This window comes from Octodon degus, unplaced genomic scaffold (assembly GCF_000260255.1).
Source record: "Octodon degus isolate 3935 unplaced genomic scaffold, OctDeg1.0 scaffold00015, whole genome shotgun sequence".
Classification (NCBI taxonomy): Eukaryota; Metazoa; Chordata; class Mammalia; order Rodentia; family Octodontidae; genus Octodon; species Octodon degus.
The window spans coordinates 17,107,773-17,132,390 of NW_004524591.1; the positions used below are offsets into that span (position 1 = coordinate 17,107,773).

At 53.4% G+C, this 24,618-nt stretch overlaps 2 protein-coding genes and 2 long non-coding RNA genes across 9 annotated transcripts; 2 read left to right on the plus strand and 2 right to left on the minus strand.

The window, feature by feature from the left end:
* The first annotated feature begins 1,187 nt into the window (after positions 1-1,187).
* On the plus strand, positions 1,188-4,164 carry LOC111815362. Its single transcript, XR_002820064.1, has 2 exons — positions 1,188-2,002; positions 3,540-4,164. It is a non-coding gene; the product is annotated as an uncharacterized LOC111815362 (long non-coding RNA).
* On the minus strand, positions 2,848-12,487 carry Hoxa10 (homeobox A10). Of its 5 annotated transcripts, none has more exons than XM_004626491.1 (2): positions 11,863-12,487; positions 2,848-4,404 (listed from the first exon to the last, which is right to left on the minus strand). In XM_004626491.1, exons 1-2 carry the CDS (start codon positions 11,870-11,872, stop codon positions 4,130-4,132), a joined length of 285 nt encoding a protein of 94 aa, XP_004626548.1. In that variant the 5' UTR covers positions 11,873-12,487; the 3' UTR covers positions 2,848-4,129. The 5 variants fall into 5 exon arrangements, with proteins under 5 accessions (XP_004626548.1, XP_004626547.1, XP_023565720.1 ...); XM_004626490.2 differs by lacking the exon at positions 11,863-12,487 and adding an exon at positions 5,560-6,705; XM_023709952.1 differs by lacking the exon at positions 11,863-12,487 and adding an exon at positions 4,876-5,314 and having other exon boundaries at positions 4,114-4,404.
* Positions 12,488-14,860: 2,373 nt separating this feature from the next.
* Positions 14,861-17,502, minus strand: Hoxa11 (homeobox A11). The gene is made up of 2 exons (XM_004626493.2): positions 16,588-17,502; positions 14,861-15,195 (listed from the first exon to the last, which is right to left on the minus strand). The coding sequence occupies exons 1-2, from the start codon at positions 17,312-17,314 to the stop codon at positions 14,963-14,965; spliced, it is 960 nt and encodes a 319-aa protein (XP_004626550.1). The 5' UTR covers positions 17,315-17,502; the 3' UTR covers positions 14,861-14,962.
* Positions 17,503-17,562: 60 nt separating this feature from the next.
* LOC111815363 lies at positions 17,563-21,411 on the plus strand. 2 transcript variants are annotated; one of them, XR_002820066.1, is made up of 3 exons: positions 17,563-17,742; positions 18,222-18,413; positions 20,701-21,411. It is a non-coding gene; the product is annotated as an uncharacterized LOC111815363 (long non-coding RNA). The 2 variants fall into 2 exon arrangements; XR_002820065.1 differs by having other exon boundaries at positions 17,569-18,413.
* The last annotated feature ends 3,207 nt before the right edge of the window (positions 21,412-24,618 follow it).

The following is a 24,618-nucleotide window of genomic DNA, read 5'->3' on the forward strand; positions in this document are numbered from 1 at the left end:
AAGCAGGAAAAATTCACCAATCCAAATATTGTCCCTCTGGAACCAGGAGACTTGGAGCCAGAATATGCAGACTTTTGTGCCTGCTTTTTATTTTGAAAGTGAAAGGGATTGCACATGCATAAAGAAATAATAAATGGACGTAATCGCACACTACGGCTTCCCCACTGAGAGTTTTCCCAAAACTTTGATCTCTAAAATAAACTCAATACTCTGGTCCGGAAAATGGCATAGAGGAATCAGGGAACCGGGTGTGCCGGACTTACAGATAACAGGTTGGCGGCTGAGCAAGGAAAACAATTCCCAGCCCCCAGCCTATTGGGAAGAGAAGCATGGCTCTTCGGCCAAGGGTCTGAAGGCAAGCCTATGTGAATGTTGGGGGAAGGGACAGCTTGTTTCCAGTTTTCCTGTTTGAGAATGGTCAGGCTGGCTTAGGTCAGTAGATTGCAATTTAGAACAAGGACTCAAGTTTGCATCCCAGTGACTGGAATTTAGGGTTTCCTTCAGCTATTTGAAATGCTAGCTCTTGGAAGGGCCCCTTTCTGCAGCACACAGCTGTACATGGCCATATCCAAAACACTGGAACCTGACGCCACTGCCAAGCACGCAGTCGACTTTGCCTCAGCAAGGCTCCTTCATTGCGATCAAAACCCAAGTTAGGTCTGGTAGGCCTGGCAGAGCATGCAAGGAGCTTCCAGGCGGGTAGAGCTCCCTGAGTAGCCACGCTTTCCACCGAGCCCGGCTGGGCCTCAGGGCTTGCTTCCGGTTTACAGACGAAGGTCTCCCTGCCCTCCGTGTGGGCACACAAAGACTCCGCGGGTGCTCCCTAATCTGGTCTCCCAGGCAGCCATAAGCGACCTGCGGAGGAGGAACGCAAGGCCGCCGCCATCCGGTCGTGATCATAACCGAGGCCTTGTCTGCCAACAGGCACACAGGCCAAACTCCGCGGTCCTGGATAGCGGCCCCACGCAGACCCTTCCTCTGCAGACTCAGACTTTTATTTAAGTACGAAGAGGAAAGTGAGACCATCAGACCTTTCCTGTGTCCCTTCCCCTTCCGATAGGATGATTTGGAGAGGGAAGAAGGCGATCTAGAAAGAGAATTGGGACAGAGACAAGATGAAAGACATATAAAGGAGGCAAAGAAAGAAGGGGGAAGGAAAGAGAAAGAAAGAAAGAAAGAAAGAAAGAAAGAAAGAAAGAAAGAAAGAAAGAAGAAAAGAGACTGAAGGGACTCCTGAGAGCAGAGGGCGTGCTTGCAGTGAGAAGGATGACAAGGCCAGGATCCCGGTCCCTGTCTGCCCTGTCCCTCTAGTCTAGGCCTGGATCTCTGCAAGCGAAGGATTCTTTCCTGAAATCACACCCTGAATTGCAGTGAGTAAGCTCCAGTCTGGCAGGGGAAAGGCGGGGACGAGGGCCAGGCGCAGGGCTACGGTAGGGAAGCTCCAGGTGGGAGCTAGCGCCCCTGACCTTGAATGGCCCGAGGCCCAGAATTCTTACCACGCCCCCGGCGTCCGCGGAGCAGCAGTCAACCTGACTGTACCTGCTCCCCGGCCGGTGCGGGGGGGAGGGGAGGCCGGCGGGCTGGCACAGTGCTGAGGAAGACACGAGGTCCCTGCGTAGGGAGAGCCGAGGTTGCCACCGCAGGCCTGGCATGGCCGGGGCCTTGATGCCCCGCCCGGCCGGCCCCCGCGCGCGCAGGTACCTGGAGACGATTTCAACTGAAGTAATGAAGGCAGTGTCGTGCTGTCGAGAGAAAGGTGGATCCCAACAACAGGAAACTACCTAAATCACCGACCAGTTCTGGTGCTGCCCGCGCAGGGCTGCCTCGCCCGCCGCCGCCGCCGCCGCCGCCGCTGCTACTGCTGCCGCCACGGTCGCCGCCAAGGAGAGAACCCCGCGATCGTGCCTGGCCTGGCCCCTGGCAACCTGCGCCCGCCGCTGCCCCCATGGGCTTGGGACGCCACAAGCCCGTCGGGAAGGGAGAGGCCCTGGGTCCAGGGAAGGTAAGCCTAGGAAAGCGGGAGAGAGCAGGGCACAGGAAGGGAAAGCAAAAGAGAGGAAAAAGGAAGCGGGTGTGGGTGAGAAGAGCTCGGCGGAGAGCAGCGTCCGGGTTCCCCAGACCCCTTGGCGATCTACAGAACCCGCGCAGAGCGGCGAGAGCCTAGGGCGACTCGGAACGCCAGGGACGTCGCCGAGCCCGGCTTTCTGTCTGCCCGCGGCCTCCAGCGCTAGGTCCCCGTGGCTGCCCGCTCCCCCGCCCTCTCTCCCCGCCGCCCGCCCGCGGAGGCGCGCGCTCCCGCGCCCCCTCCCCCGAGCGGCGCGCCCCCCACCTCCTCTGAGCAGGAAACGCGTGGCCCCGCCGAGGGCCGCCAGGTGGGGGAGGCCGCGCTGGGGGAGGAGGCGACCCCGGCCGGTGGGGCACCCCAGCTCGATCCACCTAACTGCTTTGGAAGGCACTAGTGATGCGCTGTGGGTCTGGCCTGCTCCTGGGATTTGGGCTGAGGGTCATCTGGGACCTAGGCACCCACAAAATAACTAGCCTTTGAGAGCCTCTCAGAGGCTCCAGAAAGAAATCCTGTTTAACTTCCTCTATCTGTGCAGCTCCCCTCTCAACTGAAACCACTAGTCCAAGACAGCCACAATCCAGATATACTAGCAAGTCATAAAACTGAACAAAAGCCGACAAACCTTAGGGCACCAGGGCTATAGGGCCCAGACAAATTACGACCGTCTAGGTAATATTTAAATAGATGCCTAAAGTAATTGCAGGGGGCTCAGGCTAGTACTCCTGTTGTAAAAGTGGTGGACGGGACAAAGTGGAAGGGAAGATAAGCAGTCAAGAAAGAGGTAAAATTAAAAAGCTTCATTCCACAGCTTTTATTCTATAAGAACATAAACATCGTCTTTTTCCACGCACAGCAGCAATACAATATTAATTTATTCTGATTTAAGATTAGAAGTAAATAGAGCTAGCACTAACATTTATAATAACGATAGAATGCATTTGCTTAAAACAAGATTGGCAATTTTTCATAATAATAGACATTTATACAGATTTGTATTTATAGTTTTTTTCTTTTTCTGCACCTACAGGTTTGACCCTTTTATGCATGTTTCTTCACAGTATAAAGGAAATCCAAACAATGTCTCCCTTCTCTAGTTTATTACATTTGCCCCAGCCATAGGCTTCCGTGAATTTCAGAAAGCCCCCTCCCCCAAAAGTGAATTTTAAAACCTCCACAAGATAGGGAGAATTGTGGTGTGCTTTTCTAATGTTACCAGTGGTAACGATTTTAATGACAAAAATTCCACTAATTCCACATGTATAAACAAAACTACATTATTTATCAACAGCCAGAAGGATATGGAAATTCAGAGGTAAATGAAACGTTTCAGTCAGGCAATGCAAGACCTTACACAAACTGGAAAAGAAGTTTCCTTCTCTTGGTCATTCCTTTTTTTTTTTTTTCTTATAAAGCTGGGATATCTTACAAAGGAAGGAAAAATTAATCTTTCTGACTGTCTTGCTTTTTCAATCAGCCGAAGTCAAGCCCTAGTGCCAACCTGCATATCCATGCCTGCATGCCCTTCTCTACGCCAAGGAAGAAAGGAAGAAAGAAAAAAAAGAAACCCAGAGGCCTGTATCCCCTGATTAAACACAGCCCAGCACTCCAGGCAGGCATGCCTGGTGGCGGCTTCTTGCACCATTGACCTCAGGCCAGACACCTCTGCACCGACAATGGGATCTCGGCCTTCCCAATAGGTCTGCCCAGAGCCGGGTCGGGCAGGAAACCAGCTCTGTAGAGGAACACAGGGGACATTTCAAGCAATGGGACCCAGAAACAGCAAACCCAGTCCATTCAGGACCTGACAGTACAATATCTACCTCTATAGAATTTTAGCGCGATATGGCTTTTTCCCCCAGAAAACAAGTAAACCAGCACCAAGCAAACAAAGAAACAAAAAGTCAGAACAAACCAGCCCTGCACAGATGTAACTGCCCCGGAGAGGCGAGTGTGGGAGGGAGGAATAGGGGTCCGGCACAGGTGCGAGTTCGGGACAGAGGCTGAAGACAGAGGGAGGGGACCGGCTCTCTGAAGGCGGAAAAAACGGCATCGCCTGGAGCTTCATCAGGAAAAATTAAAGTTGGCTGTGAGCTCTCGGATCCGGTTTTCTCGGTTCATTTTCTTCAGTTTCATCCTGCGGTTCTGAAACCAGATTTTCACTTGTCTGTCCGTGAGGTGGACGCTGCGACTGATCTCTAGGCGCCGCTCTCGAGTAAGGTACATGTTGAACAGAAACTCCTTCTCCAGCTCCAGCGTCTGATGCTTCGTATAGGGGCAGCGCTTCTTCCGGCCGCTCTTTGCCGTGAGCCAGTTGGCTGCGTTTTCGCCTTTGGAATTGCCTGGCGTTTAAGAGAATATGGAGGGGAAGGTTAAGTCCAGGCCATACGGGCTGCACGCGGGGTGAATTGGGAATCTTTCCCTTAAGAGGCATGGCCCAAGTCACACACAGGGTGTGCGGAGAACAAGCCATTCTTCCAAAACTTGAGGCACATTTGCAAAATCGAGTGAACCTCCAATCTACACCCACCTCCCCAATTTATATTTTTCTCCATTTTTCCCTCCCTCAAACACCTGTTTTAGTACAAAGCTGCAGGGACGCTTGTAGAATAAAAGGCCTAGCAGGGCAGGCTGTACATCTTGAACTCAACGCCTTTCTCTGCATCTTGCCCTATGGCAGGCAGGCACTTTCTGCAGTCCATAGGCTGGGGCACGAGGGGTGCTTATTTGGCCAGAAACTCAACTGTCTCACCCAGCATCCTCATTGCCCCAGACCTGATGAGGAACGAGTGAAGGGTTCTCGGGGAACGCACGAAAAAACGGATTCTGGCTGGATTCAGGGGACCTCCGGCGCATCCAAGAGCCAGGAGTGTGCATCTGGGCGATTCCGAGTTCCAGGGAAAACAGAATGGCCCCTCTCTGGCTTTTAGCTCAGGGCCCCCGGCGTCCGGGCAGGATTTGCCTTTTCTTCTCCTCGCAACAAGGGTTCCCGCCCTTCCAGCAACTTTGAAAAAGGCATGGGGGATCGTAAACTCGAACTTCGCCGGTTAATGAGCTTATTTATTGGCGCTGGCGGCTGCTTATTTTGGATGCCTTACAAACATCCGCGCTATCTGCGGGCGAGCCTCTTTCCCTCCCACCCCTCCCCCCGCGTGGGCCGCGCCGTGCAGGCTGGGCCCGGACCACAGCGTGTGGTGCTCCTTGCCACAAGGAAGAGCAGGCACAAGAGGGGGGCTGCACGCTGGTGTCGTCTCCTCGAGGCAGGGTGAGCTGGGGCCAGCCCTGAGGACGTCTTGGTGTGGGGCGCTAAGCCGGACATGAATTTTTACAGCGTCCCCACGCCCAAATATTAAAAAGCAAGTTCACAAGGTCAGCCCGCCTGCAGCTTGGGCCAAGGCCGGCCGGCTGCTGCGCGGGCTCCTGGTTCTGGACTCCTTCCTTTGCTTGATTCTGTCACTGTGCCCGCCTGACTGAGCCCTTCGGTGCATCGTGCTTACCCAGGGAGTCCTTGTCCGGCGAGGCTTTGCTGTTCTCCGAAGGGGCCGGGGAGAGCTCCTCCGCCGCCGAGGATGACGCGTGCGCCTCCTCCTCGCCCTGCGAGCCGCCGCCACAAACAAGCGTGGGGGGCGGCGGAGAATCGAGGGCTCGCTCCTTCCGAGCCGACTCGGCCGAGCCGGAGGCTAGAGCAGGCGGCGGGTCGAAGCCGCGCCCTGGGGGCTGCGCTGGGAACGGGCTGGCGCCGAGCTGCTGCGCTCCGCCGCCGCCGCTGCCGTAGCCCTTGGCCGTGCCGTAGGCCTGCGAGAGGCGGAAGTAGCCCGGCACTGGCACCCCGCTGGAGGCGCCCAGGGCGCAGCCGTCGGGCGGCGGCCCCCGCGGGAAGGGGCCCAGGTCTGCGGCCGCGGCCGAGCCTTTGGGGCATTTGTCCGCCGAGTCGTAGAGGCAGTAGGAGCTCTCTTCTTTGATGTTCTGCGCGAAAGAGCATGAGGTGGCTTGTGGCGGGGGCTGGGGTGGTTGCGGCGGGGGTGGCGGTTGTTGCTGGGGCTGCTGAGGCTGTGGCGGCCCCTCGGGCGGCTCCATCCGGCAGGACCGGGGCGCGTCCAGCCACAGGTCTAGGGGCGCGGGCGCGTAGCCGTGCGCCCCGGGCCCCAGGCCCCCGCTTCCGCCCCCGCCGCCCGGCGACGCCGCCTCATTGCGCTTGCTGCCCAGTGCGGGGAAGAGCCCGCAGCTCTGCAGCCCGTAGGGCAGGTCGGTGGAGGGCGGCAGGTAGACCCCGCCGTGAGCGTAGTAACCGCTGCTGCCGCCCCCTGCGCCACCGCCACCGCCACCCGCCTCGCCTCTGCCGGAGCTGATGAGCGAGTCGACCAGAAAAGAGTTCGCGGCGGGGCTCTCCGAGCATGACATTGTTGTGGGATAATTTGGCGAAGGGAGCAGATAGCCCTTTCTGGCTGACATTTCTTGTGCAAAACATGCTGAATACGATTAGCAATCCCCCCGCACCGCGGCGGGCGCCCACAGCCAATCCCGAGCCAGAGTTTCCGCGCGACCACTCCCAGTTTGGTTTCGTAGGCGCGGGGCCGCTCTCCGAGGGCGCCCTCAGAGCCCGCGATTGATATAAATATGTAATCTGTATTGATGGACCGGGAGACGCACGCGTGACACCTTGGCCTGAAGGCCCGGAGCTATGGGGGCTGCTCCACAGAGGCTGGTGGGGGCCTGGTCCTTGGGCCCGCCCCGCCTGTACTCCGTGGTGAGCCCTGTGCAAGGGTCTGTTGGAAGCGCCCTTGGGACCCTCGCCGTTAACAAGTGGGGTGTTTATGATGCGCACCCTAGCCTGCATTGGTGCTCTCCATTGCTCTTGCGGAAGTAGTCTTCTTCCTCACTCTCCCTGAAGGGAGCCCTGTCAGGTCTCACGTTCTTCCCATTCAGTTCTGGATCTGAATCTCTAAAATCTGGCTCCCCAAAGTGGCACACATGGTTGTAAAGCTAGGAGGACCCTCGGAGTTTCCCTAACCCAAAGGGAAAGTATTGCCATACTTCGACATTACACACAAAATAGTCTCCAAAATACAGTGGCTTATCCCTGGCCCCTCGGAGCCCAACACCCTTTTACTCCATTGTGGGTCCAATCAGATTTTTCTCCTCCAGTTTACTCACCTGCCTCACTTCTGGCTCTGCCTCCTGCTTAGGAGTCTTGGTGAGGAGCACTGGTAGGGGAGGGAAGAATTGGGCAACCTTGTGTGAAAGCCTTCCTCAACTTAAACTGGAGCCCAGAGCCAGGTTCAGGTACTAACCACCCCCTCAACACACACAGTGTCCTCAAGAGACCCCAAGAAGCTCAAATCCTTTAAGGGAAATGAAATATTGGCCCCAGGGCACTTGGCCTCCCAGGTGGGGAGACCAGGACGGGAAAACTTGAAGGAAGCCACCCAGCAGGCACCTCTGCCACACTGTTCTCCCACCTCCTTTTAGCCTGGCTATTTCAATGTCCCAGAGGCTATGAAAAAATCCAGGGTCATACACTCCTACCTTGCTTCCCCACCCCTTCTCCCCATCTTTCCCCATCCTCTGCTGGGGCAGTCCTTGCTTTCAGGGTGTGTGCAAATTAACAAGGCCCTGCTGAGGAAATCCATTCCCTGGGAAGCTGAGCTAGTATTGTGGTCCTGTTGTAAGAATGATCAGAAGCCAATTCTTTTGCTCCGCAACACCAGGTCCTTCTATTAGCCAATTGGAAATAGCCAGCCTGGGGCACTAGCCCCCAAGTCTGGGCCTCATACAAAGCTGAGGAAATTCAACACTTTCTGACAGGATCCAATGAAGCCCCAAGGTTGCTGCCTTGCCTCCGACCTGTGGGCTATGGGTCTCCAGAATGTCCCAACTCTGCCCACCTAGCAAGCTCTGGTTCCCAGAAAGTACATGGCTCAGACCTCTGCCTGTGGCAGGGAAATACTCTTACATCCGGGTGGTTGTGTTCTGGTTCCTCCCACAATAAACCCAACTGGAGGAAGAAGGCATCCTGAGAGGACCGGGAGAAAGCAGTCTAGATGGAGCCCAGACTCTCTGACTTCTGACATTCAAGAAATTGTGACTGAGGCTGCTCTGGTGGGGCGGGCGCAGAGCCCAGGAGGCCAAGCCCTCCCTAGCTCGATGCTTCAGCCACTTTAACCAGGAGCCTGGGACTGGGCTCTACAGACAGGATGTCAGAGTGCAAAAGGGATGGATGGAGCGAGAAAGCATGAGTGACAGAAGGAAAAATAGAGGGATGAAGAGAGAGGAGAAAGAGAGAAGAGACTCGCATCTCTCCAGCCTCAGAGAATCCTCAAACTAAAGCGGCAGCTTAGAGGAATCCAGAGTGTGGTCTATAGGGAGACATCCTTCACTGTAGCTCCTTGAGCTACTGCTGGGCACAAGGCTAAGGCATATTCTCACCTGCTAGTCCTAAGTGGTCAAGGAAATGGAGCACGGAAAAGCTTCAGGGTGCTGCTGCTGCTGCTGCTGCTGCTCTGCATAGGGCCATACCTTTTGCATCAGGCATCTGCCTGGCCTGTATTCTGCTTACCAGAGGATAGAGCTGAACTGGCTGGGACTGCTGTGTTCAACAGTGCCATCTGGAAATGCCACAAAGCTGAGGACAGTCTGAGAAAGGCGTTTTGCTCTTCAGCCTTGCCAAGAGCTCTCAGAAAAGGTCTGTTCGATGGGGAAGTGGGTCCTAAGAGGATGAAGAGTGGGTTCCTTGAGGGGGAAAAAAAAAACAAAACACAAAACCTCAGCAGACCACTGGCTGGAATTAGGGTCTACAGGCTTGCCTGTTGCAAACACAGAAAGCAGTTTTCCAGGCTGAAGTTAGGGAAGGGCCCATGGCCATTGGAAAGTATGAGAAGATAGAAGTTACAAAAATAAAGACAATGATGTAAACTTTTCTTTGTTAACCATTTAGCGTGCTGGGGACCCTTCTGGAAAATCTAAGGCAAGTTCTGACTTATTTTGTGAAAAATGTATATCTGTGCATTCCCACAATTCGACCCATCATTTTCCAGGAGTTCACACACCCTTCAAAGCCTTCTCCTGAACTCTTCAAAATATCTAGGACTCTCCTGGGACTCAAGAAGCCTGCCCATTTGGCTGATAAGACAAGCCAAGTGCCCTGATGAAGGCAGCCTCAGGCCCATCATGGCCAGGGCCCTATAGTACAGCCAAATGGACTTCTCGGCTGGATGGGACTGGCTGGGATCCAGAAGCCTGCACGTGGCCATCCAAGGTTACAAGAGTCAGCTTGGTACAAAAGGCCATCCCTGCTAAAGAGCAGAGGAGCTAGAAGGCCTGATACCAGCATCATAGACCGTGGCATTGGCACTGGGTCTCCTCTGGCTTTTGGAGAGGCCAGATGTGTTTTTCCAGCATGACTCTCCCGTTCATTGCAATAAAGCAAAAAAGAACATTGAATTTGAGCTCTTTCTTGCTTTAAAATGTGTACACTTCTCTGGCTCAGAATTACTGTTCCACTCCCAGAAGGACTCACTCTCTGAGACCCTGCAGTATGCTCAGGCAGGACTAGCCAGCGGCTGGTTCAAACAAGAGTTTTCTCCGATGCAGCAGAAGCTCAAGTTAAACAGCCTCCTCAGCTGTCTTGGTCGGTCTAGAGCCCCCAGCCTCCCCGACAGGCCCCAAGGCTCCTGCGTCTGCCTAGACTATAAAAAGGAGGTGTTAGCCTCCTCAATAAAATAGTCTATTTATTGATCGCCTTGGCTTTCCCGAGGTTTCCCAGCCCTGAGACCTTAACAAAAGCAATTCAACTGCAGCGTTGGTCAGCGTCTGTCTGCTCTCCTTTTGCCCATTTGCCTTCTTTTCCTTTCACCCTTTCTTCCAGCTTCTACATTTCTATATTTCTCTCTCTCTCTCTCTCTCTCTCTCTCTCTCTCTCTCTCTCTCTCTCCCCCTCTCCCTTTCCCTCTCCCTCTCTCTCAGAATGCCTTTCACCCAAAACCCTCAGCGCCTGCTGGCTTCAACTAGGCTTGTGCAGCAAGTACGCTGCCACCAGAACCTATGTGCTATTTGGGTGGAAATACTGCCCCTTTCTACCTGGTTTTGATAATAGCCAGTCCCTCCACAGAGCTGAAGTAAATGTCAGGCCTATGGAACAAGCAAGCCCTGTGGGGAATATTAGTCTGCAGTTCACTAGGAGCAGATTTCTTTTTCAGAGAGCCCTTTCAAATGCTGGGAAATAAATTGTTACTATGAAAAACAAGTTGTGTTTTTTAAAAGAAAAAAAATAGGTTCTGAACTTGAAATAGCTGGTAAGCAAAATATACTGGAGGTCATTCTCAAAGCTTTCCAGGCTCCAAATTATCCAGCAGGCTGTGGGATTGGGCTGTAGCCCCATACGGGAAAAATTAATGCTGCTTCTTCGTGTTTGGCATTAACAAAAATTCAGGGCTTTGCCGATTTAGGAATTTACCCATAGCTAGAAAGATTTTCCACAAATTATGACATTCTTCTGTTCATCTTTGAGAAAGTCAACAGTTCTAGGGATAGATGATGTGTCTGCTTATAACCGATGAGGTGCAATCTATTCTTAACCAAGCCTTTAATTTTTTTTTTTCTGAATCTAATAATTGAGCTAACCCTGCTCCCTTTTGGGGAGAGAGTGTTGGGCCTTTTCACATATCCTTTGAATTGTAAAATTCTTCATTTTGTCCATAAAAAAAAACAGCCTCTGGCCTTGAAGCTGGCGGCAGCTCTGGGACTGTAGAGAGCAGCTACAGTGTGGACGCTCGGTCCTTCTCACAGCCGCCTTTCACTGGCACAGTTCGGGAACCCTTGCTCAAAAACACTAGGGATTCTCACAAGCAAAATCTACCCCTGCATGCACACAGAGGCAGCAGCCACTTTATTGGCGATTCCCTTGCCTCGAGCACAGTATATTTGGGGAAAGAAAATAACTAGCTCAAGAAAGTAATGACAAGATATTGAAATTAAAAAACATGGGAGACAATTTTAATCTGGCTTCCAAATTGTAAGCATTTTGATCATTTAAAACTTTTTTAAAAAATTACAGCCCTAAAGAAATGACAGCTTGATCAAACTTTATCCCTCATTTTACTTTTTGAAAATATATAGGTGGGAACCAATGCAATTTTGTGCATCTGCAAACTGCAAAAGATGTCACTTTCCCAGCTAGGAAATTGCTGCAAAATCCCAGCCAGGTTTATAACGGCACATTCTAAACACATAATACGGAGATTTCTCTGGCAGCCTCAAAAATCAAATGTGACTTCTCGGAGTTGGCCTTTTTGGGGGAAACAAAGGTTGGTCCTGGGCTGCTGGGCAGACCTAGAAGACGCACCTAACAGCAAGGCGGCGAGCTCCCGCTGCCAGCCCCGGGGAATAAGCCCGCTCAGCTCCGGCGGGCCACGCGAGCGGACCACCCCATTGTTTTGAGTAGAAACTTTCTTTTTCTTCCAGTCTTGCCACTTCTCTTTTTCCCTCACCCTCTCCGCACTGCCTTCCGTCCCAGCACTTCTGGACCGCGGTTGCCTGGATGCCTCCCACCCCGGTCTCATTCTACGTTGAATATTTCCACACAATCGAACAACGACCGCCTGAAGTGGAATGCCGGCGCGCGGAGCTAAAATCCCCAACTTTCGCCCCAGGCCTTCTTCTGCTTTCCAACCTTAGAGTGAGATGGGGGGGGGCGAACTCCTACCGCGTCACCCCACAAGCCCAGACACGTCCCGGACCCCTGCGTAGACATCGACGTCCCCCACCCCTGCCACAGTGAAAATGCTAAACTTGTAGCCTCTTACCTTGACACATGTCCGAAATCACAGCCAAGGAGCAGTTGGCTTCTCCACGCCGCGACGCCCGCGAGGCCAGCAGAGGCGAGTTGCTTTAAAGCACACCAGCAACTACTTCTTGAGCGTGAGCCCCCCTCTTTTTGATACAAAGGGAAGCAGGGCAAGTGAAATAATGTACCGTGCTGCTCTTAGTATCAGAAGCGAACAAAGGCCAAGAATCACGCTGGGGTTCCCGGCTCCCCGGCGGCTTTGACATTGATCGGAAGTGCGCCATCTCGTGGCGGCTGCGCGCCTAGGCCCTGCTGGAGCTCCAGCCTGCAGCCGAGAGAGGGAAGCCGGCTCCGGGTAGGGAGAGCGGGTGAGAGCCAGAGAGAGCGAGAGAATGTACCCTGCCCGCTGCTATAGAGATCTCATTTTTACATCTAAGAAATTGCTGCAAAACCCCAGCCGGGTTTATAGCGGCGCATTCCAAATATGCAAATTGGCCGGCCCTGGACGGGTTTACGACCACATTGTCACAGCCATCTGAGGACGGGCTTTTATAGGGCTCAGAAATCAAACCCGCGCCCGCCCGCCGCCCATCAGAGAGCAGTTCTCCTGGCTAGACTCTCTAGCAACTTGAGAGAGTTTGGTTAATCTTTAACCATCCCAAAGGAAGTCTTTCCCTAAACCTGGGCTTCCCTGCCCGCCCCCTCCCAGCCCCCCAGGAGGGCCCTTGTCAGTCTCTGTGTGTCTGTCTATCAACCTAGACGTTTCATCTGGGGTCGTCTCGCTCCCCTTTCAGCTCGGCTTTCCCTGTCGCGCCAGTTAGACAAACACGCAAACAAATAAACAGAACAGGGGCCTAGGGCCTCTCTTCAAATGCGACTCTCTCTGTAGCTCTGGCCCTGCCTGGGTGGCTGGAGAGTGTGGAGTGGGCAACAAAAGGCTCTGTCCTTTCCGCCCTGCCCCTCAAGGTTATGGGTGATGTCCAAATTTAAGGCAGAAGTTCAAAGGCAGCAAACAAAGAGGAAACCAGCATCTTTCTTTCCCCAGAGGCAAAATGCTGCCTGGGCTGGGAGCTGAGGAGAAAGCCACTTAAGAGAATCCTGAAGGTTTGCTCTGCCTTGGTATCCAGGCTGATACCCCTTTGCTGAAGCGATCCTCAGTGCACTGCAGAGGGTTTGTACTTAGGCCTCCCAGTCCTGGGTGAGCAAGGGCAGCTGGGGGTCAGACTCTTTTACCACCTCAGGCCCCAAGGGCTTCTTCAGGTCTAAGGTCAGTTGCACAGGATGAAGTCCCACATTCTGGTCCCTGAGGTATGACACCCCTTGGACCCTATTTTTCACAAAGACATGGCCAACCTAAGCTTGGCTTCTACTGTAGCTAAATCCTGAGTCAGTTACTACCTCACCCCTCAGGGGCCTGGTAACTTGCCCCTTTACTAGTAAAAGGATGTGGGAAGGGGAGACATTTGGCAATAAAAGGCAAGTAGGGAAAGGAATGTCACACCAGGACCTGATACTCAAGTTTCCACTGTCTTTATTTTCCTTGTGCCTGTTTCTTATGTACCTGCTGTAGAGGACACACAAGAGTGGGTAAGGGCCGAAGACAGGCCAATATTCCCATGACAAGCAGAGCCACCAGACACCTCTTTACACTGGGAGGCAGAAGAGATTTAAGGATATGGTTCCTGGTTTTCCCAAATGAGGTCCCCAGGTTCTGAAGGGTTGAGCGGCCTCCAACCATCCCCCTAACTCTTTCCAAATGTGGCAAGAGATTAAAAAGACCATGCTGAACACTCTTCCCATCCCCTCCAACACCCCAAAGAAAATCAGCTAATGGCAAAAACGTATTCAAACAGATTAGGTTATGGTTTCTTTATTTACAAGTCTTTCGAACACCATCCCTGTATGAAGCGTACATTCAAATATTCTTAGCAGTGAGCAATTTTAACCGTGGACCACTGTAAACAGATAGAACCTTTAAATATTTTCATCATCCCCCCCACATTGCATCTTTTTAAAATTCGCTTTGGTTCCTTCAGGGAAATATATATATATAATATAATATTTATCTTTTAAAATAATTCCAAATCACTCTTGGGCTCTTGGAAGGTCGCGGGAAGCTTCCAAGCTCAGTTCTGAGTCAATGAGGGCAGAGTATGGAGCTGGAACTGGGGATTTGGTGTGGGACTCCCGACCCTCACAACCAAAGCTGAGGACCCGCTGGCCAGGCCCACTGCCCGATGTTGAGTAAAATCCAAGCTTCATTAAATGTGGTGGAGACTTGGCCAAACTGCTGCACTCCACAGGCATTTCCTGCAAAGATGGAAGGGCCAGCGGCCAGGGTGCAGCCTCTGGGCTTTTCAATGCTTTCCATCTCAAGGAACAGTCCTATCTGCAATCAGGCTTTAGGCCTGAGTAGCAGGCTGGGATGAAGACCCCTGTTTGCAAGGAAGAAATTCCAGATGGGCTGTAGGAAGTGGCTGCTAGGAGCTCAGACCTGGGTCAGTGTGGTGGGTAGTTAGGAGTGGAAGACATGCATGCCACCTGGATCGATTTCTTTTTCCTCCAGGATCTGCAGCCTTTCTCTGACCTTACAGTCACCTCTTAGTCCAGCTGCCTTTCACACTGGCTTCAGAAAATAGCCCCATTCTGGGCACTTAGCAATCCTCACCTTTCCTCTTGCCCCTGTCCCCAAGCTAAACTGGGCTTGGAGAGCATACAGCTTCTTGACTTAGGAGTCCTGGGGGTGGCCAGGCTCTGTGGGGAGGGTCCTGGAGGGGGGTTGGCCTCCAGAGGCCCTGGCAGGGGGGCCTAGTCCCCAGTAGAGACCACACCCAGCCTGAAGGGACATGGGCTCCAAGAGTGAACCACCAGACATCTCAAACCATTCATCCTAGATGATGCACAATACTCAGAATCCAATTATTAGAAATCTTAACCATTGAGATCTAACCAAGAGAGTGCCAGGCCCTCTGCTGCTTGGGCTATCTCCATGTATCCTTCCTCTCTTGTATACCTCCTTTTTTTCAAAAGTCACCATGTTCCTTGACCTTGTCAAGGGCAACATTTGCATATCGTTTCACATGTATGAAGCCCCCACCCAATTCCAGCCGACTGGAGCCTTAGAGGAGCGGGTTAGCAGAGTAGTACTGTAAACGGTCTCTGTTAATTTTTTTTTCCTTCATTCTTCTATTCTGAAACCAGATTTTGACTTGACGGTCAGTGAGGTTGAGCATGCGGGATAGTTGCAGACGCTTCTCTTTGTTGATGTAGACACTGAAGAAGAATTCTCGCTCCAGCTCTCGGATCTGGTACTTGGTGTAGGGGCAGCGCTTTTTGCGGGTGCGTTGGCCACCTATGGAGGAGGAAAGGAAGGGGGTGAGCCAGGCATGACTTCCGCAAACTACCCCAGAGCCCCGGGTTGAGGAAAAAGAATGGTCACAGGGAGGGGAGGCCCCCTCAAGGTCTCTCCAGGCCCCTACTCTCCTACTGCTGGCTGGGAACGGGCTGCAGCCCGAGGCTCAGCCCTAGATAAAAGCCTGCTCCTTAGACAGGCCCCCCGGGGAAGGTGCTCCTGCTGCCCCCGAGCAGAAAGGAGGGCTCCTCACAGCAACAGGCGAGTTTGTGCTGCTGAAACCTCTTTGAAAGCAGCCGAGTGGGGGTTGCTGGCTGCCTCTCACCCCGCCAGACTAAACAAACAGCGCCTGAGGACATTTCACCTTCAGCACCTGGGCTGCCTGTTCCCGAGGCAGTAAAGGCAGTCCCCAGCCCCAGTGGATGCCAGCGGCAGCCAGGATTTGGCTCTCGGCTCTCACGTTTATATCTGCGACTGCTGTCAGGTCTTTGTCGACCAGAGCCCTGGCCCCTTTACTCTTGCCTCCCCGGCCAGGCTCTAGCTTCCTCGAGGTGGGAGGTGGCAGCAGAATTCCCGTACCCTAGGCCTTGCGGACAGCCACTACTTCACAGCCATTAGCCTTTGGGTACGGACAAGGGTGCTCTTATCGATAGGGTGGAAAGAAGGGGGCCTTCTGAAACTTCAAATAGGCGCCACTTGTTCCCTCTTTAAAGCTCCGCACAAGACAAAAAATATTCGCTTTTGACAGATTTAATAACAATTGTGAATAACATGCAGTTGGACAGAAGGCGGCACGCAATTGCCACCGTGCTGGAGGAAAATGGCTTCCTTTGGACAAAAAGGCCAACTTTGGGTTAATTTGTTTCTTTTAATATATTGCTTGAGCTAAGCGGGCTACTTTATCTGGTAAACGCGCTCCTAGCTCCATCGTTAAACAGCGATGCCTTTGAATCCCAGCCGGGGACTGGAGTCCCAGTGCAACACATGGCTTTTATAAAAATCTCCGGATTACCTTCCTATCAAAGGCTCCTGGAGCCCTTGCAGAGGGAATTTACAGGCGCCCACCTCCGGTTCCCCAGCCTGAAGCTGGCCCCGAGCGGGACTGAGCTGCCGGGTTTGGGAGTTGAGAAGGGAAAAAAAGAGAAAACGGGAGAGTTTTTTTTTTTTTTTTTTTTTTTTCCAGGCATGCTTTGGCCGGTGGGTATTTCACGGCCAATTTCAGCACTCGCCACGTGATCCCGCCTTTTATAACAAAGTTTTGTTGGGGGAAACCTAAAGGCCCTTCATAAACCTTATATGCTTATAAAACAGCATATAAAAATTTAACAGCGGTGCTGCGCTAGATTTCCAACTCCCCTTTCATAAAGCGCTGGGCGCTGCCTTTATACGTACTGGGGCCGCCGGCCTTGTCCTCAGTGTGGCCGGAAGGCGACTCAGGGCTGCTGCTGCTCTCGGGGCGCCGCCGCCGCTCCTTCTCCTCGGCCGCCGCCGCCTCCCTGCAGCCGCCGCCGCCGCCGCCGCCGTCCGAACTTGAAGTTGCAGGCGCGCCCGTGGCCGCCGAGGCCGCCGCAGAGGCCGCCGCCGCGGAGGTCGCCGTGGCCGCCGGGGGCCCCTTCTCCGCGGCGCTCTTGTCCCCGGGGTAGTCCGCGGAGGCGAGGTTTTCCGGGGTGCCGTAGGCCGTCTCGAAAAACTGGTCGAAAGCCTGCGGCAGGACGCCGTTCCTGCCCACCGTGCTATAGAAATTGGAGGAGACGGCGGGGGTGGGGTGGTGGTAGACGTTGGCGGAGCTCTTGGCCAGCACGTCGCCAGGCACGCCGGCCGCGCTGGGCGCCTGAAGGCAGTCTCTGTGCACGAGCTCCTCCGCGGAGTAGCAGTGGGCCAGATTGCCGCGGGGGTGCCATTTAGTGGCGGGCTCAATGGCGTACTCTCTGAAGGTCACTTCGCGCACGGGTTGGACCTGGGGTAGGTTGGAGGAGTAGGAGTATGTCATTGGGCGCGAAGACGGGGTCTGGGGCAGAAAAGAAGGGAGGCTGGAGAAATCTGGACCCGAGACGTAGTAAGTACAACTTGGCAAATACATGTTAGAGGAGCAGGGACCACGCTCATCAAAATCCATCATTGGGCTACCTTGGGCTCTCCGCAGTAGCCGAGCTTAACATGATTCTCCACTGCAGCTGCCTCTTTGAAGCGGATCCGTGAAGTAGAAATTTGGAGACGTAAGCTGACGTGGAAATCTATCCCCATCCTTAGCAGGGAGGTGCTGGTCATGTGACCCGATGTTGAAATTGACAAGCTGCGAGCTAGTCCGGGCGTTTTTCCCCCCTTTCCTTTTTTCCCCCTCCCCTCCCTCCTCGGCTTCCTTTCTTTGTAGCCACCTCAGGGGAAGCAACAGATCGTCACTCGGTGTTCTCACCGAAAGCACGTAATCGCCGGTGTAACTCATGTTGGCTGGGGGGCCTCCCGGCGCGCAGCAAGGCTGGGGTGCGCCCCTGTGCAGCTTGCTGTTGCTCAGCTGCACGATCCCAGCCTTCGAATGTGCCTAGGGCGGTGAGAAACTCAATTCCCGTCGCCCCTACCCCCACTCCTCGGGTGGCTGAGGGATGCTGTGTGCTAGGGGTGGCCAGGTGGAAGCCCAGAGCCCCGTGGCCCGTGGTCGGGGAGTCGGCTGTCCTGGAGGCTTAGGGTCGCGCCCCTTCTTCCCAGCCCCCCACTCCAGGCTTGCTCTAGGAAGCACCCCAGCCTCAGACCCTGGCCAGACCCCATTGGGGGCAGGGTTCGTAGTAGTCGTGGATGTGCTGGCCCCGTGGCTTGTCTGATTTGCACGGTGACTTGATTACACGCTTGCATTCATGGTCACTTCCGAAGCGCTTTAGTGCCTTCCGTCCCTAAACCGCCAACAGCCAAGGCGGCTTTCCCCGCGGATTGTCAGTGATCCACGGGTCCGGAAGGGCCTTCGTCTTACCCGGGATCCACCTTTCCCTTCACGCTCCTTGCCCACCTCCTCACCCCACCCCTTGTCTTTCAAGAACCCCCCTTCTGCTCCCTGCCTGCCGCGGTTCGGAGTGACTCGGCAGAGCTAGACGCACGGGGGCTGCGCCTCTGCTCGCTGGTCAGCGCGCCTGCCTGGTCTTCTGGAGCTGAGGAATCGGGAAACCATGCAATTGAGGCAAGCCTTGGGCTGTTTTAGAGGAGCTGACATCTGAGGAGCCTTCTCCTGGGTATGCTGGACCTTTGGGGAGGGGGGCTCGTCCAGGCTGCTTGGGGCTGTGGAGAAAATGGGGGTGGCAAGGAGGGCGTATTGGCTGAGGAGTCCTGGCAAAGAAAGGGATAATCTGCATCCTCTTCTTCTTGCAAAGTGAGAGAGTGAAAGCAAGGGAGGTGCAAGGCAGAAGCTCAGAAAGCTCGGTGTCTTTTCCTGCCACTCATTCCAGAGAAGGAGCACAATGCCAAAGAAAAGAGAGGTGTTCCTCCAACTCCCTGCACCTTGGGCAATTAAGGATGCCTTGCAAAGGCCAAGTTTGTGCCAAGGACAGAGTCAGAGGCCTTAGCTGCTGATGCGAACCTACCTTCTCAGGAGGAGGAAACAGAGAAATTGAGAAGGCAAAATAATGCTCATTACTACTCTGTAGGATAGAAGGAAGAATATTTTGGGGAAACGAAAGAAGAGCGAGGACTTAGAGCAGCCGGGCAGGAACAGGGAGAAGTCCTGTACCCAGGGCCTCCCCAAAACACTGTTCTTAGAAGGAGCTGGGGTGTCATAGAAGGAAAATTTAAAAAATAAAAAATGAAAACCCCTTCCCTGTCCAGGAAATAGCTAAAGGTATTTACATATCTTGAGGAGATTTAGAGTATAAACTCTTAAGATCTTTGGTATTTAAGTGTCAACATCGATTTATTTATTTATTGCTGAGCTGACTGTAACTGACTCAATAACAAATTTAATCATGTATTGCACTGGAAAAGAAATATTCTCATTATGTATTTTCTCCCAATAATGACCCGCCATTGCATTTGAATACCCACAGTAAATATCAATAATATCAAGTAATTACTCTGTAGTGGAGTAAACTAATTTATTAGCATTAATGTTTATGTGGCTTTCCCCCTTTACAAGGATTGCTTATCACAAATCAAGCCAGTCAGACACATTGGTTTAATGAACTCTTTATTCAGGATTTGCTGCAAGAACTTGCATGCCCCTTGAATCTCTGAGAGCTGAACTTGAAATTATTTGTGCATCTTCAGCTTAACATATTTGTCCACTGTGGCTTTCGTAGAGGGCAGCATCGGCATGAGTGAGACGATCCAGTTGGAGAGAAGGTTGTTGGGGAAAGGCAGTGTGGGACCTCCTAAAGCTGGGAATCACAATTATGGGGGTGCCCTGCAGCGAAAAACTTCTATTTCCTGCAGCGACCCACAAGGCAAAATATTTGTTTCTCCACAGTATCTCTTTCTTGGAGATGGAATATAAAAGATAGGAGCAACATTTCAAGCAGCTGTATTTGAATAGTTCCTTGGCTCAATTTTTCACTATTCCAAACTCTCCCAGCAGCCCACCCAGTCCTCGCCACCCCTATCCAGGAACAAAAGGAATGCATGAAGGGTTTCAGTGACTTTGCCATAACAAAGGCGCCACCATTGCAGGGCTCGCCCCGCCCCTGGGTGAAGGCAAACAAATTCTTGCACTTGTATTAGGGCTTTTAAGACCATAATTGAACCCGGGGGCGTCTAGGAGAACCAAAAACAGTTCTAGACAGACCTGCGGTTTTATAGCAGTTTTGGCAGTCAACTTCAGCTTGTGCCTGAGCAGTGGGGCCGCAGTCGCCCCACAGTGGGGGACGCCAGGCCACCTTCCCCAGCTGCATGCAGTCCCTCTCTTCATTAGATCGGCTTCCTCTGGTGCCAATGAGAGGGTGTCCCCACAGAACGGTCAGTATGGGATTGTGTGCTGTTCCAAATAACCACTGTCTCCTATGCCCTCCTCGAGAACCAAGTCAAGTGGGTGCCGGCAGGATTGGATCTCTTGGGTATCTTCAGGAGACAAGGCAAATGCCCAAGGAAAGGCTCTGTTGGAGGAAAGAACTCCAGGAGTGGTTGGCAGGGTTATTTGACAGGCTGTTGTAGAGCTGGGTGCCCAGAGGAACTAGAAGCCTGGAAGAGGGTGTGTGGGGGCGCTGCTGTGGAGATGGAGGAGGGAAAAGGCTTTGGATGGCAGCAGAAGGGGAACCGCCTGGAGCTGCTGAATGCTTTTAGTTGCCCCAGCAAGGACATTAAGTCGAGGTGTGCAGATCCCGCAAGCCTGCAGGATGCCCTCGGGGTTGCCCACTCCTGCTTCACTCTTGCAGAATATACTTAGTGGTGCAAATGTTCCTCCAGGCAGCCAGTGAAGGTGAAGGATGGGTGCTGTTCTGAGGTTTGGACCAAATATGGGGGGAGAAGAGGGGACAGAACTGCTTGTCTTTGGTTTTAACTATGCGGAGTCTTACAGACTCTTCTGCTTTGCAGGAGGCTCCACGGTCAAGCTGAACCTACCTGGCTCTGGGAAAAAGCTGACTGGAACTAAGGCCATCCCGGAAGGCCAAGTCCGAGTTCCACTTTAGAAGCTGCCGCGGCAGGCAAGACTATGACATTGGCCCTGGCGACTGGTTTCTCATGAGCAGCATGTTACTTCACGAAAGCTCCACAGTGCGGGGCCATCTCCCGAAAACACTCTTCAGCGTATATTTCCTTTAATCGTCAACCCGGAGCCCCAGGGCGGCTAATGCAAGAGGCCAAAAATGTTTGGAGGAAGAAAAACAAAGGCAGGAAGTGGCGGCTGCCTGACGGTGCGTGCGCGTCTGCAAAGAAGGGAGGGAGCCAGTTCAATCTCTTGTTTTTCCAAACTTCAAGGTCTAGGCAGCCTTTCCCCGCCAGCTGCCTGTCGGTCGCTCCTCCGCAGTTTGGAGGTGGCCACCCGGAGAGGAGAAGGCAAGGCGTCCCTGTCGTCCTGATCAAGGAGGAAATGGCTAACAAGATTTGTTCAGCAAAACAGACCAAAACCAAGCCAGTCAGGGTCTTCCTCTGATCTGGCTTTAAGACTGGGAAGGGAGGATGTGCATCTCCCCAGCCCTCCCTGGCAGGCTGAGTGCACTCTGGCGGGGATGGTGATCCATGCACCCTGCGTTCCACCCGCTTTTGCAGGCAGGATATCAGAATAAAGTGTCCTGGCTCCTCTGCCGCATCCGCTTCTTCTTGCAGCAGGAGAGGGCCAGGGAGCTGCGGGAAGGCTCCAGCTGCTAGTACAGAGTGGCAGAGCAGCTTCTGTACCAATTGATGCACACTTGAGCAATGTAAGGCCTTGTCACCATGGTTGTCATGCCAGGGCCTTTCCAACAGTTATTCAAAGGATACTTGATAGGTGGCTTAACACCCTCTCATGCCAAAGGAGGATATAGCTGGTGGTGGGGGTGCAGGTGAGAGCATCTCTAGACTCTAGGCTTCCAAACTCCAACTGGCCAGGCTTTTTTTTGTCCTTTGGGCTGGCTTGGGAGACAGCAGCTGCTCCTCGTCCCCCAAATCTGGGAATCTGAAATGGCCAGTGTCTGCACTTGCAGCCCTTTGAATGCTCAGCATGTGGTCATCCTGTGAATGCCAAACTCAGCTGCCCACTGTCCACTGTCCTCCAGCCAGTACTGTCCCCCAGCCACTCATGTTAACTGTGCCTGCCCTGCCTCTTTCTAGCCAATCTCCTTTTTCCAGGCCTCTTGACTCTCCTGATGTCACTCCTCAGCTGAGCACCAACTAAGGTGCCACTAGAAGGCAGCTAGTACTCATGTATAGAGAGAAGGGTCTATGCAGTTTCCGACTCCCCACAATTTTAACTTTCACCAGAGACCTACAGTTATTTCTCAGTGGATTGCTTAAAGTGCCATTATTATTTCTTCTTGCCGGCAGGAGCTGTTACTTTCCTCTGTCCCCAAATGTTGCACTGTTTTAAGAAAGCTAAGCTACCCTGTTGACCATAATGCACACATGTGCAAGAGTTGGCTGGAAGAATGAGGGTGGAAATGGACAAAGGGCTGGAGGCCAGGTCTTCATTTGGGACTATTTCCTTCCAAGTTGAAGGTATCCTTGGTTTTTTGTGGTGAGCTAAGAGGATGCTGTGGGGATGGCCCAGGAAATCTCCCAGGATTTCTTCTCAGGGAATGATTTGTTGGCCATCACCTTTCCTTCTGGTAAAATATCAGGGATCACCTCTGCCATTACCAAGTAGAGACAGGGGTCAGTTTGTCCCGTTGTCAAGGCACTGACCCTCCTCTTCCCTTCCCCATAGCAAGGAAACAGGTAATACCTTGAACTTGACCTCACATTTGGTTCTTTGTCTGACTAGCAAGTTCAGTCATGCTAGAATGTCCTTAATGTCTGAAGGAGTCTATCCATCTGGCCACTGGGAAATAGGGCAGAGGGCTCAGCTGAGGGTCTCAATCACCTAAACAATCTGCTTATCATTTAGTTTAGTGGGTCTCAAACCCATGGGAGAAGGAAGCATTTCTTCCTTTGAGATCTATTTTTATTTTTACTGTTGCTAACTCATTAGAGAAGAGTTCACTCATTTCTTCATAGAGTGGGGAACAAATGGGGCAGGGAAATACTGAAGGGTGAAACCCTAGTTCTCAGGGTTGGCCTTCTATTTTCTTTGCAGCTTTGGCCCAAATGTGGTTTCCCTAAGTGTGTGCAATAAAGAGGACAAGATAGTAGTCCATCCATGACATTGGTTCTGGTCCTTTGTCTCAGTCCCCAGGGCTGTGGCTCATAGGACACCCTCATGTTCCGGGTTGCAAATGCCTTCTAGGGAAACTTCATTTTTACCCAGTGCCAGTGGCAATTAAGATTCCAGGGTTAAGAATAGCCCCTACCCCCATCCAGCCTTGCCCTAGGGGCTCTCTGACCAATTCAGCCTGGCTGTTCCACCATAGTACTCACTTGTAGACAACTGCACTGTATCCCAGTCCTGCCCATGGAACTCTAGGGATAGTGTCAGTTTTTCTATCTTTTGAGGAAAGAAAAGATCATGTCTAGACACTTTGGTTCACCTAGGGCAACAGGCTCAGTGGCAGACTAGACTTAAGTTCTCTTTGCTTCTGGGCCTGAGGCTCTGGCCTGCAATGGGCAGGGAGTAAGGTGTTTCCTCCCTGCAGAACACGGTGAGGGGGTTCTTGGGGCCAGTACTCAGGGGTTTTTTTAGTGGCAGAGCACACTTCATTTAGTAAAGATCTTAGGCCTGAGGAGAGCATCAAGCATCTCACCACAGGCCTGCCATGCACTCATGGCACCTCTGCACTCAGGCAGCCCAGCAGCGTCTTGGCTTTTCCATCTTACTCCAGGCCTGCTGGCTCTGAGCAGCCAGCCACTTGTTCCTGCCAGAACCCAGTTTTCCCATCCATGCAGTCATGTCTGCTTCCCATGAGCTTGTAGAGGCTCCTTTTGCTCAGGCTAGGCCTCCATGGCCTCCAAAATCTGCTGGACTGGGGTCGATCTTGCTCTCCCCCGAAGACACAGCTTGGTCCACTCCTGAGTGTGGGACTCCTTTTGAACATGATAAAAGCATTGGAAATCAAGAAAGAATCCACATGCAGTGCTCAAGCCCAGGCTACCAGAACCTGCTTGCAGCACAAGTAACGGCTCCGCTAGTTGTACATCCTGGGCCTTCCAGCAACCACAGCTGCAGCGCCTACGGTGACGGACCGGGCGATCAGCCCTGACCGTGAAGGCGGTGAAGGCGGTGGCTCGCAGGACTTGACCTTTACCGCTGCAAGGAAAGCGCGCTCCGCGCTGCCAGGAGGAGGCCAGCGGCGGCTCTGGCCTCTTCCACCCAATAGCAGCCGGGCAGCCCAGGGCGGGCGGCGCGCTCACCACCCTGGTTCCCGCTCCATTTTGTGTAGTGTCCGCAGCAGCAGGCCGGGGAAACAAAGCCCCCAGCACTGCCCTCACCACCTCCGTCAACTCGGTCCCCAACCTCCGTGTCACGGGGCCCAGGACGGGAGCCAGCAGGCTGAGGCCTTCTCCAGGCCCTCATCTCTCGCCTGACCCCAGCCGCCCCGGGCGCGACTCCGGGCGCCCCCGGCCTCCCCGGGGCGCGCGGTTCCTGCGCGGGATTCCCGGCGTCGGGCGGCGGAAAGCGCCGCGCCTCGGCCTACTCGGCGTCGCCGGCGCGCCCCGCTCCCTCGGACCGCACCGCACCGGCCGGCCGCGCCCCGAACGCGGAAGCCCGTGGCAGCGAAAAACACGTTTGCTTTTCAGCCCGTCTCTAAACCCCTTTTAGAGAAAAGGCAACTGTCAAGTTTTATTTCCCGTTGCGAACCACCTTCGAGGCTGCCAAGAATTAAGCCCGGAGAGATTAAACGCCCGGTGTCCTCGGGGGAGGCGGGGCGGGGCGGGAGCGGG

What these genes read in the sequence shown, in the direction of transcription:
- Hoxa10 (XM_004626490.2), bottom strand. Translation starts at nt 6,514, where the DNA reads ATGTCAGCCAGAAAGGGCTATCTGCTCCCTTCGCCAAATTATCCCACA. An exon ending in GCCGGACAAGGACTCCCTGG is followed by an intron (nt 4,405 to 5,559) that starts GTAAGCACGATG and finishes CTTAAACGCCAG; the next exon opens with GCAATTCCAAAGGCGAAAAC.
- Hoxa11 (XM_004626493.2), bottom strand. Translation starts at nt 17,314, where the DNA reads ATGATGGATTTTGATGAGCGTGGTCCCTGCTCCTCTAACATGTATTTG. An exon ending in GGACAAGGCCGGCGGCCCCA is followed by an intron (nt 15,196 to 16,587) that starts GTACGTATAAAG and finishes CCTCCTCCATAG; the next exon opens with GTGGCCAACGCACCCGCAAA.